General features: G+C 47.9%; 1 protein-coding gene across 2 annotated transcripts; it reads right to left on the bottom strand.

Moving 5' to 3' along the window:
• Positions 1-152: 152 nt before the first annotated feature.
• On the bottom strand, positions 153-9,908 carry P2RX5 (purinergic receptor P2X 5). Of its 2 annotated transcripts, none has more exons than XM_079325126.1 (12): positions 9,654-9,908; positions 7,523-7,673; positions 7,103-7,174; positions 5,640-5,715; positions 5,216-5,312; positions 4,820-4,900; positions 4,207-4,345; positions 3,515-3,651; positions 3,169-3,262; positions 2,624-2,689; positions 2,215-2,297; positions 153-1,827 (listed from the first exon to the last, which is right to left on the bottom strand). In XM_079325126.1, the coding sequence occupies exons 1-12, from the start codon at positions 9,788-9,790 to the stop codon at positions 1,752-1,754; spliced, it is 1,209 nt and encodes a 402-aa protein (XP_079181252.1). In that variant the 5' UTR covers positions 9,791-9,908; the 3' UTR covers positions 153-1,751. The 2 variants fall into 2 exon arrangements, with proteins under 2 accessions (XP_079181252.1, XP_079181251.1); XM_079325125.1 differs by having other exon boundaries at positions 7,055-7,174; positions 9,654-9,889.
• Positions 9,909-17,282: the final 7,374 nt, after the last annotated feature.

Raw genomic sequence — 17,282 nt, forward strand, 5'->3', positions numbered from 1 at the left:
ACATTCTATTTCACCACTGCTGTCAGTAAATGACACTGGCACTGATCCCTGTTCCTGCAAAAGTGATTCATTGATTTGCTCACATCACTGTCACTGAGAGAAGGTGGTGTGACCTGAAAAAACTTACAGAACACTCCTGGGGAGCGCTGGCCTAAAGTGACACATTTTATTGCTGAACATGAAACACAAAGAGAAAGAAAAGTCAAAGTCAGGAAACTCCTGAGAAGGAATCTGGTTATGCTTTATTATCAGCAGGGGTTGTAGGAGTTGTGTTACACAGTCTAAAGAAAGGAAACATCTAGGGGAGCTGGGAGGCCTGAGGACTTAGGTTCAGGAAATCACTTTGGTCCTCTCACGGGAGGATGTTTTGGGATGTTCAAACAATGGTTTCAGCACAGCACACTCAGCTTTGCACGTCTGAGGAACTGCTTGGTCTTCAGGCCCCGATGCCACACAGGGGGTTCACTCTGTGTTTCACCATCTAGAAATGACTCAACTCCAGTTAAACCCTGACTGTTAAAGCCTGGGCTGCTGTGTGACTTGTGTTTGCCTTGAGGAGAGACTTCTGACAGGGAGAGAAGGCTTTGGCTGAGATCAGAGCACCAGAGGTACATGGCTTATCCTAAATGAATCCACTGCTTAATTCCATTTCCCAGCCCCATGTTTTACTCAATACACAGAAGCAGAGGGGGGGAACTAGACTGGGGTTTGCTGTCAGTGACTGGGTTCAGAGTTTGCACTGCTAATAGAGGTGAATTTTAGGATGAACCTGTACCTTAGAATAATGGCCTTAAAGAAGTTAAAGCAGAGGTGGTGCAACTGCTGGTGCCATTTGTGCAGACACTGAGTGGCAGCTCCCTGGTGCCACCCTCAGCAGCAGGAGCCCTTGTGTTTCCTGGAGGTTACTGGTGTTGAAGTAGCAGGCAGATTTCTTCTAACTCTGCCTGCTGTTGGTGTTTTTGGAGGAAGCTGGCACAGCCTGTGTCCCTGGCAGAGCTGCCCTTTCCAGTCTGCAGCACAGAAGAAACTGTGAGAAACAAGCACTGATCTGCCCACCACGAGAAATGAGGAAGTGATGCAGGAAGGACAATCTTGAGCAAATAAAACCAGGCACTGAGCAAAGGAGGCAGAACCTGTGCAGGGGCTGCCAGGGCCCTGTTGCTTCTCAGTGCATGAACCCCCATAAGAGTGACTGTCCCCCCTGCCTCAGGCCCTGCAGGGTCACAGCCCCTTCCCAGCTCCAAGAGCTGCTCCAGTGCCACATTCCCTGCACTTCCAGAGCAGGGCAGTCCTGCTTCACACCTGGTGTCACAGCACCCAGGCAGGAGCTGGAGGTGGTGGCTGCCAAGGCAGCAGAGCAGGAAACAGGTTGAGTTTCAGCTTCAGCCCTTCCCAAAGTGCCAGTGGTGGTTCTCATCACAGCTTTTCTGCACATGGAAGCAAAGCACAGCCACAGGACAACGCTGGCTATTGGCATAAGTACAGATATATGTATCACTGGATATAAAAACATTCATTTGGTGCCTTCTTTGTCCTTTTATAAAAATCCTTTTATAAACCCATAGTGACGACACACTGTTGCAAGCTCAGGATACCAGAGAAATCTCAGGGAAGAAAGGCAGTCCTTGGAGGAGGTTTTTTTTTTCTCTCTGGTAATCCTGATCTGGGCTATGTCCACCTCCCAGTGCTGGTGTGATGCCACACCTGTGTGGAGTTCCTGGAGCACGAGTCCAGCAGAGCCATTGCTGTGCCTAGAGCCTGCCGAGCTGCTCTGGGCTCTGATTCCCGTTCAGTGTAGGGCTGGACAAGGATTTCCTGGAGCTGGACCTGGGAAATGAGCACAGTGACAGGGTGAGCAGCCTGGGTTTGTTTCAGGAGGCAAAAATGTTCCCAGCCAGGCCTGTCTCCCCTCACCCCAAAGGCCCCTCCACACAGGGAAAGCTCCAGATCTCAGTTTCATGAGGCTCTTGGAGCTGTCCCAGTTCCACCCTCAGTCATTAGGGACCAACAGCACGAGGCCATTGCCAGCCCAACCATGACACAGCAGCTGCCTTTGCTCCCCAGCTCACTGCAGAGTTACAGAATAAGCCAATAACTTGGCCAAAATCATTTGGAAGAATATATTTCCCTGGAACTGTGCTCCTGTATCTCCTCCTCTTTCTATCACTCTTAACAAAAAGCCATGATTTTTAGCACAAAGCCTGGCCCACTTACTTGACTTCCTCATACTTTTTGCCTCGATAAAAGTTACTCTTCTTGATCAAATACAGCAGCACCAGGTCACAAAAGAAAGCTCCCTGCAAAGGGAAAGAACTTGTGTTTTATCTTTGAAACGAAGTATTCTGATCTCATTAGAAATGAACATTAATTAACGAATAACTTGTAGAAGCAGCGTTTTCCTTCATTCTCCATGCATTTTCCAGGGCATGTATATATTATATACCCCCTGTGGGGGTGTTCAGACTACCAGGTTTATTAACAAATGCTTTTAAGACAGGACACAGACACACAGCTGGCTGAGTAACCTGAGTAGTAACGATTTTGCTGGAGAAGATTTAAACACACCCACCCCATTTGAGGTCTAGGTTCCCTGGGGTTATTTTAAGACAAAACAGTTACTTACAGCTCCCATGAGTGCCAACCCCGAGCTGATATTGATAATGGTGGGAATGATGTTAAATTTCCCTGCCTGGAAGAAGAAAGGTCATGAAGTCACCCCTGAGAGAACAACCCACAAAGCCAACTCAAGGGTGTGGAGCTGCACTGGGGAAGCTGCTGCTGCTGCCCCTGGGTGTGTTTTGTTCCCAGGCACAGCCACAGGGGATTTGCAGTGAACAGTCTTGGAGGCTGAAGGTCTCTGTGCCTCAGATCTGACTGTCCCTGGCTGCATTTCTAAGCTTGCATCATCCCTGGATTAGGCTTCTGCTTCTTTTCTCTCTGCAGTGCTTGCAGGTCTCTGGGTCACATTTATTTCTGCTGGGCTTTACATGAGCCTGGTTTTAAGGTGAGGAGGTGCAGGCTCAGCTGCACTCCAGTTGTTCTCTCTTACATGGGGTTAGCTCCACATGGATGGATGGGAAAACCACAACTCAGAGAGGCTGCCCTCACCTCAGAGCTGCCTCCCTCCACTTTCTTTGTCCCCAGGCTCTGGGACATTGTGGGTCTCACCTTGCCATTCACCATCACATCGAAGCGGATTCCGTACGCTTTAATGAGCGTCCTGTAGTCGACCCCCTCCACATCCCGGTAATACTTGGCAAACCTGGAGTACAACAATGCTGGGTTTAACCCACCTGCCCCTCTGAATGCTCTCAGCCCTTCCAACAGGGCTGCTCCCTTATCAAAGCCTGCCAGGAGCACTCTCCACCTCCCTCCCTCCTCTGCAGCGCTCTGTGCTTGGCTGTGGCAGTGCCTGGCACAGGCTGCTGCTGCTCCACTGCCAACCTGCAGCACATGCAAGTCCAAGCAGCCCAGCCCAGCTGTGGTACTGCACTGTGCCCTCCTCTGTACCCACCTGAAGTTGTAGCCAGAAGAGATGGATGTTTCTGCAGACTTGTTATCCAGCCGGCTAAAAGAATAGTGAGGATTACATTCAGAAGGGGCTTTATCAAGATCACAGTTCCATTCAATCTGAATTCCTATCACACCACCCTTAAAAGAGAGAGACAGGGTGAGTTGTTTAAGCTTAGTTCAGTTAAAGTGTTTCCAAATTTGTCAGACCCTTGGGCAGGTTTTCCCCAGAGGTAAGAAACAGCACTTCTGGTCACAGACAAGGGGACACACACTGGGCTAGGCTGAGTTCAGGTGTGTGATATTAATCCTGTTATTACTCTACAGTCCCACTTCTCCCTGTGCTGGTATCCTGAGGTTTCTCATCCCAGGACATTGATTTCATTCCACACTTCAGTGGGGATGATCTTTTATGCAGGGCTGGATTTTCATGGTTTAAACTAACAGTGTAGCAATGTAGAAATTAAACAAAGAATCCCTACTGGCAGAGGAGCAGTTTGGGCAGCCCTGAATAGAAGACAACTGACCCAACCAGCTCTTTTAGAGACCCCCCCATTCCCTGGGGACAGGATAAATGGGACCAGCCTGACTCTTAGTGCAGCCTGGACAGGAGGCAGCTCCCTAGGCAGTGATTCCTCACAGCCCCCAGCAGCAGTGAGCCAGCTGGGGAGCCCCACGAGCCCAGGGCACTCCTACCTCCGAGGCCATTTCCTGGAAGTCTCCCCCAGCCCAGCGCACGATGTTGCCCAGCACGAAGATGGGGCAGTAGGGATGCTCCTGGCTGTACCGACAGGTCTTCAGGTAGGACTCGTTGTCAGTTGCCAGCACATTCATCCTGCACGTGGGAAACAGGGAAATGTCCACCCTGGCTCCCTGTGTCCTTACCTGCACCAGGACTCCAGAGACAAGAGGCTTCTCCAGCACCCTCTGCGTACAAACCAGCCTTGTCACCCTGCAAGTGTCCCTTGAAAGCAGTCTGTCCCCTAAAAATGACCTCCTGGCCAGGAAAGGACTTGGCCAGCTGAAAATGGACTCTAGAAAGGACTCACACAGAACAGATTGCCAGACTGCTCCAGGGCCACCTGTTTTTCTCAAAAAAAAACCAATGGGATTCTAGAAATGCCTATCTGAGCCCAGGACAAGAGCCAGAACATGCACCTTTCTACACTGCTTTAGTTTGTTCACATTGCAACAGCAAAGGCAAACAAATATTTTCAAATTTTTGCCAGCTTTTTCCAAGCACTTCATTTCTCTGCAGGAGAGATAATATCTGTTGAGCAGGAGCAGCTCAGGAACCTGTGGCACTTACTTGGAGAACTTAAACTTGGGGAAGCGAATGGAGTTCTTGATGTAAACAGTGAAGTTTTCTGCACTGCCCAGAAGGGGTTTCCTGGAAAAGAAGAGTTTGTTCTCTTTGTCCCCTGCCCACATGTGAAATCTTGAATTGCCATTTTAGAAGCAGCTTCATGCAATGGGTTGGATGGCAGCAGGCCAGCTGTGCCACTTCCCCCACAGTGCCAGCGTGGAGAGGAGTGTGCAGGTTCAGGGGACACCCCGAGAGCTGGGAACAGCCAGGGGAGAAGCAGGGAGAGCAAGGGCCAGTCCTGCAGGGATATTCCAGCAAACACCCAAGCAGAGGGGACACAGGAACTGCCCTGGGTGACACACAAGCCAAGCAACTGAAGCTTGCAAACCAGACACATACTTGGGCTTGGATCTTTTCTCCACTGGGCACCAGGCCAGTATCTCACAAGTCCCTCTGGTGCTGCCCCTGTCTTTCAAACAACGGCCAGTCTTAACCCCTGCAAGCAGACATCACAGAAAAGGTCACACCAAGCAGTTACCCCCTCTCCTTGCCTACAGGGCATGTGAAAATAGAGGATTTTCCCTCTCCTCCCTGCTGTGAAAGGGCCTCTCAGCTGGAACAAACACCTCTTGTTGTGTCTCTGAGCAGCCTGGGGTTCCCTGGCCCAGCCACCACAGTGCTGTAAGCAAGGCAGGGATCTTAATAAAAGAAAGGAAAGAAAAAAAAGGCCTTGGTGCTCTCTGCAGTCAGAAATCTGGGGGTGTAACCAGGCTGAGGCTCCTGGAGGACACCAGACACAGCACAGACAGGGCACTGCCCTTACCATTGCCAGCCACCACTGCCTCCCCTTCCAGGCAGTCCGTGTCCTTCTCACACAGGGCATCAGGAATGCTGGCACTCTGCAAGGGGGAAAGGACACAGGTGAGAGTGTGACAGGACACCAGAGCCAGAGGGATGAGAAAGTGCTGCTGATGTGGGTGAATTCCCTGTGTGAGCACTAAAATCATGTAGCTGAAGTTGTAACTGTGGGTCATGCAAACATATCCCACCACCAGGAGCACCAGGATTCAGCCACACTCTCCTGATTTTGGGTTCTGCTCAGTCTGAAGAGGAGCAGACTGAAAAAAACCAACATTAGTACTCACCAAAACCAGGCAAGAGGCCACTTTGCTTTAACATAACCCTACCCTGGATCTGAGCCACAAAGTCCTCTGTCCCAAATCTGCCCCTGTGGAGGCTGCACAGCAGTGCCTGCCCAAGCCAGCTGTGCCATGGAGCAGATGGACAAAGCACTCCCTGCACAGGCACAGACCTCCAAACAGCTCCACAGAGGATATTCCTCATGCCTTTGGCCTTCAGGGCATGTTCTGGGAGTGCTGAGCCCTCACCCCTTGTGGAAGGTCATGAGAGCCTGAATGCTCAGCACTTTCCAGGATGGGTCTCCTAAAAAATCTCCCCTCCCCATAAACTACCCTGAGTCACATTGTTATAAATACATATTATGGTGTTGGCTTTTTGTAAATATTGGGGTGGATACTGTATGTGTGGTGTTGAAATGGTTTTTAAGATACAGTTTTCTTCAGGAGTAACAGAACGTGCTTGGTTGGATAACCCCAGTGAAGACACCTACTATTAATGTACTAGTTATCAGCACCAACCATTTGTAAAAATTGAGGACCACAGCCCAAATTAAGACTAATAAAAAGAAATTAAAATCACAGCCAAGAAACACACATGCTCTAAAAAGGCAGACTCAAGGAGTAGCCATGTAAAACAGCTCCTGGAATAAGGAAAATAGTTTATAAAAAGTTTGAAAATGTGTGATAGGTGTATGAATATGCAACAGGCTGATAAATTTATGAGTGCAGAGCAGGGGTGCTCTTGGCTGGAAGTCAAAGCACTGGGCCGTTATAACCTTTGCTTTATTGTTTATCTCTTATTGTCTTTTATTAAACCTTTTACACTCTACCAGGAAAGTGAACTTTGTTTATCACAACGTCAAAGTTATGAAAAGTCCCAGGGCCTTTTCTAGCTCTGAGAAATCACTGCCTGGTCTGATATTCAACACCACCTAAAGTCAGGAAGGCTCAACATGACCAATGCTTCTGGAAGTTAAGACAGTTGAGCCTCCCAGGTTTACAGGAATTTCCCAACTGAGCTATTACACTCCAGGAATAAACTACTTGTCTTTCATTCTTCCTTTCTTTGTTGCTCCACAAGTCCTCTGTCAGCTCTTACCCCTGGTTTTGCAGGGGTCTGGGGGTCAAAGGGCTCAGTTCTTCCTACCTCAGGACATGTGGATTGTCTCTGGTTTGGGGTCACAATCAGATTTGTCATGACAAAGAAGACACTTTCACCCTGCAATAAACAAAGAGTTAGAAAACTTGGTTTACTTTTAAAGTACTTGCAATAAGGAGGATGAATCTCCCTCCAGAAGAGAACAACCCCCTCTCTTCACAGTTCCAGGCTGAGATACAACATCACCCTTTGTGTGGATATTTGTTTGGATGAATTCCCTCACACTGTGGGTGCACACACAACCATGAGAGCCAACCCACAGTCCTGGGGGCAGGCAGAGCACCCCCAGCATCTCAAATTAAAACAAAATTCACAACAGAAAACCCCTTCCAGCATCACTTTCTTGTATCCCAGCTCAGGGAAGAGCTGGATAGATCATTTCAGCACCCCCACAGGGGTGATGCCAACCTGGGGAGGGATGACATAGTCTGCAACATCCCACAGCCTCTCCCCCAGCTCCGAGGTGTTGGTGAAGGCCACCCCTTTCAGCTTGGTGATGACAGAGCTCTGCAGGGACGTGTCTGTGTCCTGGTAGCCTTTCTTGACCACAAACACCCACCTGTGTGAACACAGCAGTGTTAGGGGTGGTCAGGGAATGAGTCAGAGAAATTCACACCAAGGTCAGAATTAAAACATGCCAATGACATCAAGCCCTCTGCAACTGCTACTGCTAATAAATGAGAAATTCTTGGACACAAGCTGTGCTCGTCAGTAGAGGAGAAATGTGTAATAACAGGTCATGAGGTTAAAAAAAACACCAAAGCCTCCATCTGTGCTACACTCAGCAGCCCCAGAAAGGGAAAGGAAGAGCAGGGCTGTATCTTTTTCAAGATGAATAGTAGAGGCTTTTGCAGGTTGCAGGGCAGAGCCCTGGTTGTGTTGGTTTCACAAGTGCAGACTCAGGTTAGCACACTGTGGATGTGCCACACATGGAGCCCCTGCAGCTGAGCTGGGCATTCCTGACAGAAACCTGCAGGGAATTCCCAGCTGGACACAGGCTCCTTTGTAAGCCAGGGTGATGGGAATACCTGCCTGCACCCTGGGAGAGCTGCTGCCCTACTGAGCAATTCAGGGAAAGGCTTTGCTGCCTTCTCCCCACTGCATGCAGCAGCAATTTCATTTACCTGGGTGAAAACCTCTGGCTCAGATTAAATGCTTCCAGTATCCCCCCCCCCCAAAACTGCTAAGTATTAATAACAATAAATCACCCCTGAAGAAGCTGAGGGTGCTGGGGCAGGTTGGGAGAGGGAGAGGCTGGATCTGTGGCACAGATCTCCTGGGGGCACTCAGCCCTTCACCTGCCACGTGTGACAAACCTGCACCTTAACATTCCCACCCTGGGAAGTCTCCTGCTTTCCCCTTTTCCCAAGGACACTGATTTCCTCTCCCAGGAGGACTCAATAGCAGATCCTTGCATTTTCTGCAGTGAATTAATGAAGAAATTGCAGCTGCATCCAAGAAGTAAATCCAGAAGGGTTTGATGATCCCCCCCAAGGCAGCCTTTGAACAGGGACATGTTCCTGTAAGGAGTGATAGTGCCAAGGGTTTGCAGGAGGCAATAGATGCCAAAGGATGAAAACAGCCCTTCCCTGTCCACTCTGTATCTCTCTTAGTGCTCAGCAATGTTATCCACAGGATTTCTCTTTCAGCCAGTCCCTGCCAGACTGCTGAGGCTTCACTGGAGCCTCACTGGGACTGCACAGCCTGCTATAAATACCCCCAGCACATAAAAATGACTCTGCTATATTTAATCAGTGGAAACACGAGGTGTGAGGAAGGTGAAGGGACCCAGAAGCACAGACAGTGAGGGGACAGGGTTAGATGTCACAATCTGAAAAGCCTCAGAAACTCAACCAGCACAGGCTGGATAATTCCAGGTCTGAGCAGGGACAATCCCTGTGCCCACTGGACACCAGTGGGACCAGTTTGCTGCAGAACTGGGCCTTTCCCAAGCTGTTCCTGAGCCAAGCTGCCCTGCTCTGAAATGAATGCAGAGCAGCCACATTCCCTCTGCCTCAGCCCCCACGAGCCCGGCTGCTGCAGCCCACTCCAGCAAAGAAATTCTCATTTTCTGCTGGCCTCCCTCCCATCTAGCCCTGAGCAGCTCCTGATGCTGTGCAGAAAACACAGGTGAGCCCCAAGGCTCAGCACTGTGGCTGTTAATGCTCTTTTATCCTGAGGAGTCAAGCAGAAGGGTTTGGCACCGTTCCCACAAAATATAGAAATAAAGGCATAAATAATGCAGTACAAAACCATAGTGACTGGGTCTATTTTTAACATGACCTTCATCTGAAAAGTAGAGCTGAATTTAGCCATCTGTAGCAGGTGAAAAATTAGATATAAACTATTAGACATTATAAAATGCAGCTGTAGAAACCTGTCTGATTATCTGCATTGAAATCAGGCTGCCACTGTGTGCAGAGTACCCTAATTCACCTTTATTACAGCAAAATCCATCTTTAGCACAGCAAAATCCATCTTTAACACAGCAAAATCCATCTTTAACACAGCAAAGCATGAAGCAGAGGGTGATTCTTACCCCACCAGGTACGCCAGGATGGAGAGCTGCACCACTCTGTAGAGGACCCCGACCTTCTTGTTCTTGGCAATGACGTATTTCTCTGTTTTATAATCGAAAAGGGACAGGAATAAAGCCTTCCAAGCCACCTGCCCCATGCTCCCAGCTCGCTCGGTGGCTGGAGCAGGCACAGCTTGCACCACCCACACGTGCAGTGCATGGAAACCTGACACACCAGCCCTGATCTGCTCCTCCTCCTCCCTCTCTCAGCTGCTCACTCAGAGCCCAGCACTGCACTGTCACATCCTTCCTGAGCTGCTTTCCAGCTGATTCATCCCTTGGGAAAGCCCCTCTCAGCTGTGCCCCCAGGTTTTATTCTCTCCCCCATCAAAATGTTAAAATAAATGTTTTGTAGCGTAAAGCCATGTTCACACAATCACAGAATGTGCTGAGCTGGAAGGGACCCACAAGGGACCCAAACACTCCTGGGGCTCTGTCAGGCTGTGCCAAATCACCCTCTGGAAGAAACTTTTCCTAAAATCCAAGCCATTCCTGGCACAGCTGCAGCCATTCCCTCAGGTTCTGAACTGTCAGCAGAGAGCAGAGCCCAGCTCACAGAATTCACAGAATTCACAGAATTCACAGAATTCACAGAATTCCAAGGACACTCAGGTATAGCCTCTCACCATTCCTTCATGATTAAAGCCTTTCTTCAACCTTTACAGGATGGCAACACATGGGGTTAAATTTCTGCTTTCTTAAATTTGCAAGAGCATTGAGAACCAGGGTCCTCAACAGTCAACCAAAATACCTGCCTGGTTCTACACCTTCACACCAAAACCCAAATTAAGAAACTAATCAATAAATTCTGCATGTGCCTAAGGGTAAATTAATGCCTTCCAGGAGCTGGATCTGAGGAAACAAACACAGATGACAAAGAGGATAAGCAGCCTGGGTTTTTTCAGGAAGCAATGTGGGCAAGAGGCTCCCAGCCAGGCCTGTCTCACCTTACCCCAAATGCCCCAAAAGCAGCAGAAGCTCCAGATTTCAGTTTTATGATGCTTCTGGAGCTGCCCCAGTTCCATGAGAAACCAACAGCACAAGGCCAGTGGCAGCCCAGTGACACAGCACCTGCCTTTGCTCCCCAGCTCACTGCAGCCATGAATTACAGAAGGAGCCAGTAATTGCTAAAGTCATTTAAGAAATATAATTTCCTGTAATTGACCTCTGCTTGCCATTAACAATTACTGTGCTCCTGTATCTCCTTTTATTTCTATGAGGCAGAAAAATAAACCCACTTGCACAAATCCCTTCCCTGGGAAGATCACTCTCAAGATCTCAGGCTTTATGAAAAATTTTGTCCTTCATCCTCTTTAAATTCCATATCAAATTTAAACAGATGGATCAGGTTTTTAATGAAGTTGCTCCAAATCACAGGAGAATCACAACCAGCATCACAAGGAATGAAACACTAATTTAATCCCTCATCCCAGAGCCATCCCTAGAGTTCCTCTGCAAAGGGAATGAAACTTTTTCCAGCACCTGCAAAACCAGAGCACAAACCTGCCTGTGGCCTCCTTGTACCTGCTGGTTACTCTGCCCTGAGCCTTTGCACTTATTTTCCAGGTCAATTAATCTGAGAAAGGTTTAAAAAAAGAATCCTTAGAGCAAGAAATATTCTGCTCTAGGCGAGGCCTGAAGGTGCAAACCATATTGATCACTGAAATTAAAATTTAAAAAATGTAAAACTGACACTTTCTTGTGGTTTTGATGGCATCGAGTAGAGGCGCAGGTGGAAGAGCTGTTTTGGAATAAAAAGTTTCCATTTGTATCAAATGTGTCTCAGAATGCTGCTCAGCACAAGCTGAATTTTTGCTGACAATGCTGCTGATGCAAAAGTTCAGCTTGTACTGAGCTGAAATAACAATTTAGTTGAGACTTCATGGCATGCTCTCACAATTGTTGTTTTTATCTCCTGTTTTTCACAACCTTGTTGTTTTGCTTTATTTTTTTCCTTGCCTGGAAGTCAAGTCTACTGCTGGGTTTATCAAAGCATCTGTAGATATTCAAACCAAAGTTTCATTTGTGTCAGGAGACTAAAAATAACCCAACAAAGTGCAATTGTCATCAGTTAAAGGTGCAAATAGTGTAGCATCTCTTAGTTCTTCTCAAGGGACAGAGGCTGAATCTTCACTGCAAGGTATTTCTCTTTTTGACATCTTGATTTTCCCATGAAAATTAAAAAAAAAAAACAACCAAAAAACAGTTCTGCTCCACTCCCACAAAGGCTGTTTGCTCAGTTTGGGAATTCTCCAGGGAGGATTTCTCCTCCAGGACTGGGGGCATGGAAAGATTTCAAGATCAGCCCAATAATAATAACTTGAAATGACACCCAAGCTGAGCAGGTGCTTTGCAGGCAGTGGCAGACAGCACTGGCCAGGTGATTCACCACGGCTGATTTTGGGATTTTGGGCACTGCCCCATGTCACTTCCAGCACCAAACTGGCACTGGTTGATCCCACCCCACTGCCACTGGCTCCCAAAGGCTGACTCAGAACTGCTGAGATTTTCCCCAGCACTGAAATGCTCCTGCAGCAAATGTTTGAGTGGTGCAGATCCATCCTGTGTCAGAACAGGCGCCAGAGCAGAGACTGAAATAGCAGAGACACAGGGAGGAAGGAAAGAGGAGACTTGGCAAGGAAATGAGCAGAGAGAAGGCAGAGGTCAGCTCTCTGCATTGCCAGTTCCTTGTCTGCAGAAAAGCAAGGTGAAGAGTCAAAGTTGAGAAAGGAAGTTACTTCAAACTACAGCTCATGCCCACAGAAATCAATAACATCAGGCATGAGCTGCTCTCTGAAGGTGGTGGAATGCAAGAACAAAGAGAGAAAAATGCTCTGTTCAGCTTCTCTTGTAATCCTGGCTGGGACTTGGCTGGGGAAATGATCCTTTACCCTCCTAACCAGCTGCACACCAGCCTTAATGGAAAGGGAAGAGTTTCTGTCACAACCCACGGAGCATCCAGAGCTGTCTGCAGGAAGAGAAGGGAAATGGGAGAGTGCTGATGTTGCAGAGTATATTCTACCTTTGATTCAGCCCTCCTTTTCCAGGAGAGCCAATTTCAGCCTTTGAATGTGTTCCATGTCCTGCCCCAAGTCTTGAATCTCCTATACAGAGTGCAGGAATGTTGTTATTATTGGCTGGAACATTTATCCACTCCTCTCCCCCAAACCAAGAAGGGAAAGTGCTTGAGGAAGAGGATCAGAGAAGAAGGAAAAATAGTGCACATCTAATGAAAACAAGCCATCATGCCCTGTTCTGTGAGGGAGCTGACACTGAATCAGGTAAGTGAAATTAATGGAAGTGCACATAAAACACTGCTGAGAGACTGAGTGCAAGGGCAGCAGGACCAGCACCTCCTAAAGCCAGACAATAAAAGCAGCACTGGGAAATAAGAGAAGAATGTTGAATCAAAGCCTGAAAGCTGAAGGAGTTTAACAAAAAGTGTATTCACATTAACCACTGATTTAAAGGTGAAACCCTGCTCTTGAATACACCCAACAGATCAGTATTTACTTATTTGGTAACACAAAGATAAAATCAGTCCTGCCTTGATACCTCTGCCAGCTCTTACCTTGCTGCAAGTACTGAGGAGAAACCTTCATCCCCTTCCTTCACCTTTCTCATGGAAACAGCTAGAAAGTCTAGAATGTGGCCTCCACCCTTTCCTGCCTGGAATCACCAGCTGGTAACTCCTTACAGCCACAAGAAAATACAGGAGCTACTCAGACTTGACCTCCAGAGGAAAAAGTTTCAGCCTGGCACTTGAGCTCACCTCAGGTCTGCCCTGATGCTGTAAAGCAGTTCCCAGTCCAGCTGATGTGTCCCAGCTGTGCTGCACAGACCAGCTGGAGCCAGCTCAGCCAAGCTGGGAGTGGGGCAGCCCAAGCAATCTGTTTGTGGCACAGCAGCATCACTCAGCTGGCTGTAATGAGGAGAGGAAATGTCTCTTTAGAGCTACAACTCAATTACCCTCCAAACAAAGCTGCCCCAACAGGCCCTGGAGCCCAGCAAAGTTGTCCATGGCTCATCTCTGATGCTCTTATGTCAGTGCTTTATAATGAAGAACTACTGATGCCTTCTGCTGCTGGGCTGAGCTCCCTTTCTCCTGCAAACACCCAGGGCACTGCATTCTGCACACAAACCTGGCAGAAAACACTGAGGGAAACCCAAGGTTTGGGAATCTTCCTGGTGTGTGAGAAAGCCATAAGCAGCTGGTGTCATCCCTGATTAAAGCAGCATCACAAAAAACATCCTGTCCTCCTGTGGGAGGCACAAAACTGTGAAGAAATGCAAAGTTGGATAAGTGAGGGGGCCCACAGAGGTGACACCAGGAAATTGTGGCTCTGCAAACCCTCTGCCACCTTTGCACGAGTGTCCTGCTTTGGAGGACAGGTGTCTGCTAAGGCAGAAGCTTTTCTTTGAGATGGAGAATGTAAACCCCCTCCCTCCAAATTATTATTATAATTTTGAAATTAAGAACCTCTCAGGCAAAGGTATGGGAATTAGGAATAACAGATCTTTACTGGGAAAATTAAAATAGAAATGCAGTATTACAAAGAACAAACCCCAAACACTGTCAGAATACAACCTGACACCCTATCAGTCAGTCAGGGTGTTGGTAGCAGTCCCATTCAATGGTGGCTGCATCCTCCTGCAGTGACAGATGTGGGTCTGTTGAAGCAGTGGTGCAGTTTTCTTCCAAAGGTCCAGTGATGATGTAGAAGGATCCAATTTTCCTCTGGAATCCAGTGGAAAAGGCTGCTTTGGTGTTCCAAATATCAGTTTTTTATTTAGGTAGTAAAGGGTTGGCTCCTCCTCCTGGCTGGAGCATCTCCCAGTGGGATGATGTAATTTTATCAGTCATGCACTGGGACTCAATGGCCATGAACAGGAGATATCTCCCACAGGGATAGATTCACTGTCACACCCAGTTTCAAACAATGGCCCATTAACAGGAGATATCTCCCACAGGGATAGGTTCACTGTCACACCCAGTTTGTAACAATGGTCCATTAACAGGAGATATCTCCCACAGGGATAGATTCACTGTCACACCCAGTTTGTAACAATGGTCCATTAACAGGAGATATCTCCCACAGGGATAGATTCACTGCCACACCCAGTTTGTAACAATGTCCCATTAACAGGTGATACCTCCTGGATGAAGGGTGGGTCATGGGAAAGATAAAGATGGTTGCCCCAGCTGGTTAAAAGATGGCCCATTAGCAGATAATATGTCACACAGAGATGAGGATCACTGCCCCACCCTTCAACAGATGGTGATAGAATTCACATTTCTGGTCATTGCAACCCAAGACAACGAGGCAGAAAGGTCATGAACCACCCTGGCAGCTCCAAGGGAGATCTGCAGCAGCACCTCTGCCCACAACACTTAGCCCCAAAACTGCTGCCAGCTCCTTCCCCTGCCTGGGGACAGGTGGCTCCTGACCCTGAACGAGGCATTTACAAATCTTCTGTCACTCAGGGAGATGCCACAGCTATGCCACTGCTCCAAGTCAGGGCCACGAGGCTCCTGAACAGGGGACTTTACTCAAAATGAAGATTGCAAATAAATTTAGAAGCAGACGCGGCCAGGCTCCCATGGAAACTGCACAAAAAGCCAGCTGTGGTTTGGATGAGTTGAGTCTTGGCAGCCTTGGCTGATCCCTTAAGTGCCATCCAATTACTGCAAATGTGTTTGGCATCTGCTGCAGTGATTGCAAAGAATTAAATGGTCGATGGCACTCGCCGGAAATTACAAGGCACAGAAGCCTGTAATGCATTTAGGAGAAAAAAACATCTAAAAAGGAAAATAGCATTACCCACTGCAAGAGCTGACCTCCTTGAGAGCCATAAGGCACAACAAAAGGCATCCAAATAATGAAAGAAGCTTAATTTAGAGAAGAAACTAGAAAAATAAAGGAGAGAAGGGTTGTTTGTTATTTTTCCATTAGACAGTATTGGTTAGGCCAAAGGAGACAGGAACTGTTTTGTCTTCTGAAGGTCTGAATGAGAAATCTTTGTTTAATCTCTTGCTGTCTATAAATACACATTAGATCTGTGGGGTTTATGATCAACCAAACAGGACAGAAATAAATAAAACAACCACAAAAATAGGAGACAGAGAAAGGAACACTACCAAGTGTCCATCCTCGACTTTCTTTGGGATCCACAAAGCAGAGCCTGAAATCATTTCACTGGAAGAACACAAGTTCTGGCCAGGCATCTTCTTTCCCCAAAACCTCCAAATTGCAATTACTGATAACCTGCAGCTGATAAATCACCAGTGTCAGTCTCTCAGATTAAAGAATTAAAGATTTCCCTGTCTTCCGTAGGGAAAGGGGAGTATTCAGGATGAAATCCCTGGAAGAGCAGGAGGCCTCTGCATTAACTGCATCAAGAGTTCTAAACAGAATCCCAAATATTTTCTGCTCTGCAATGGAAAATATCCTCCCTCTGCTTCTGTCCCACCGACAAAATCCGATTTCACTAAATTCAGAGGCAGAACTAAAGATGTGGGACTTGACTGTTCAGCAAAACCAGCTGGAGTCTCACTTGTTGCTGCCCCAAGGGAATGTCAAAGCTGTCTGTGTTCTGTTCCAGGCTCAGGTGGAGCCCTCTGCTGAAGATCATTTCCCCTTGATATTTCCAGGCATAACAGCTCTGCTTTTTAAGAACAATGGAAAAAAAAAAAAAAAAAAAAAAAGAGCAACAAAAGAACAAAACCTTATCTGCTTTCCAGGCTGCAGGAATCACGCGGTGCTGTGCTGCCACCAGGCTGTGACCCGTGTCCCTGACCCCAACCACAGCCGTGACACCAAAACCTGGCGGGTTTAGGAGCCATCCCAGCCCTGCAGGAGCTGCAGCATCTCTGCTGAGCCCTGAGCGCCTCTGGGGGACACGGGCAGGAATGAAACACCCGCTTGCTCTGCGGGGTGAGGAGATGGCATCACACCTGGGGAAGCGTCGCTGCAGGGCAGGGAACACCCTTGTGAGAGCCCAGGGTGCACCCCTGGCCTCCTTGGGGGTCTCAAAACCCCCCTGGCGAGGGTCTCAAAGACTCCTGAGTGAGACCCTGGTGTCACAGGCGCTGAAATCTAACCCCTGGGGGAAGTTGTCAGCACAAAGGGAATGGAAACAGGTCATCAAAATTAGTGAAGTGTAAATTAGACTTTTAGAACGTTAGATAAATAGGGGTTTTTGAATGTTTATGATAAGGGACACGTGGCCAAGACGGAGAATTTGGGGGGTGGACACCTTTTCCTCCTTCTTCTCCATGTCATCCATGTTGGGTGACACGTTGGCACTTTTAGATTGGATGGAATCAGGGCTGGACCATTTAATAAAATTGTATTGTATTGGGAAAATTTTGTAAACATGTAATACGTAGTACAAATTATATAAAATAAGCCCTGCCTTCACCAGGCAGATTCCACCATGGGTGCCAGGCTGAGCAGACCCTGCTGGCCAGGCAAAAAGTCCCTGAGAAAAGAAACAATAAACAATCCTTGGAAAAAGAGAAAACCGTCTCCGGCAATGTCTCTCCGGCTGCTTCAGAGAAAACCAGGGTTTGAACCACCTTCGTGTCCC

Source organism: Erithacus rubecula (genome assembly GCF_903797595.1).
Source record: "Erithacus rubecula genome assembly, chromosome: 22".
Taxonomy (NCBI): domain Eukaryota; kingdom Metazoa; phylum Chordata; class Aves; order Passeriformes; family Muscicapidae; genus Erithacus; species Erithacus rubecula.

Bases quoted from the DNA above. Each gene is read 5' to 3' on its own strand.
- P2RX5 (XM_079325125.1), bottom strand. From the start codon at position 9,790: ATGGGGCAGGTGGCTTGGAAGGCTTTATTCCTGTCCCTTTTCGATTAT. The intron at 7,175-7,522 runs GTTGGCATCACC...TGTTTATTGCAG, and splicing joins ACTATGTCATCCCTCCCCAG to GGTGAAAGTGTCTTCTTTGT. The intron at 4,346-4,819 runs GTAAGTGCCACA...TCCCACGTGCAG, and splicing joins CCCAAGTTTAAGTTCTCCAA to GATGAATGTGCTGGCAACTG.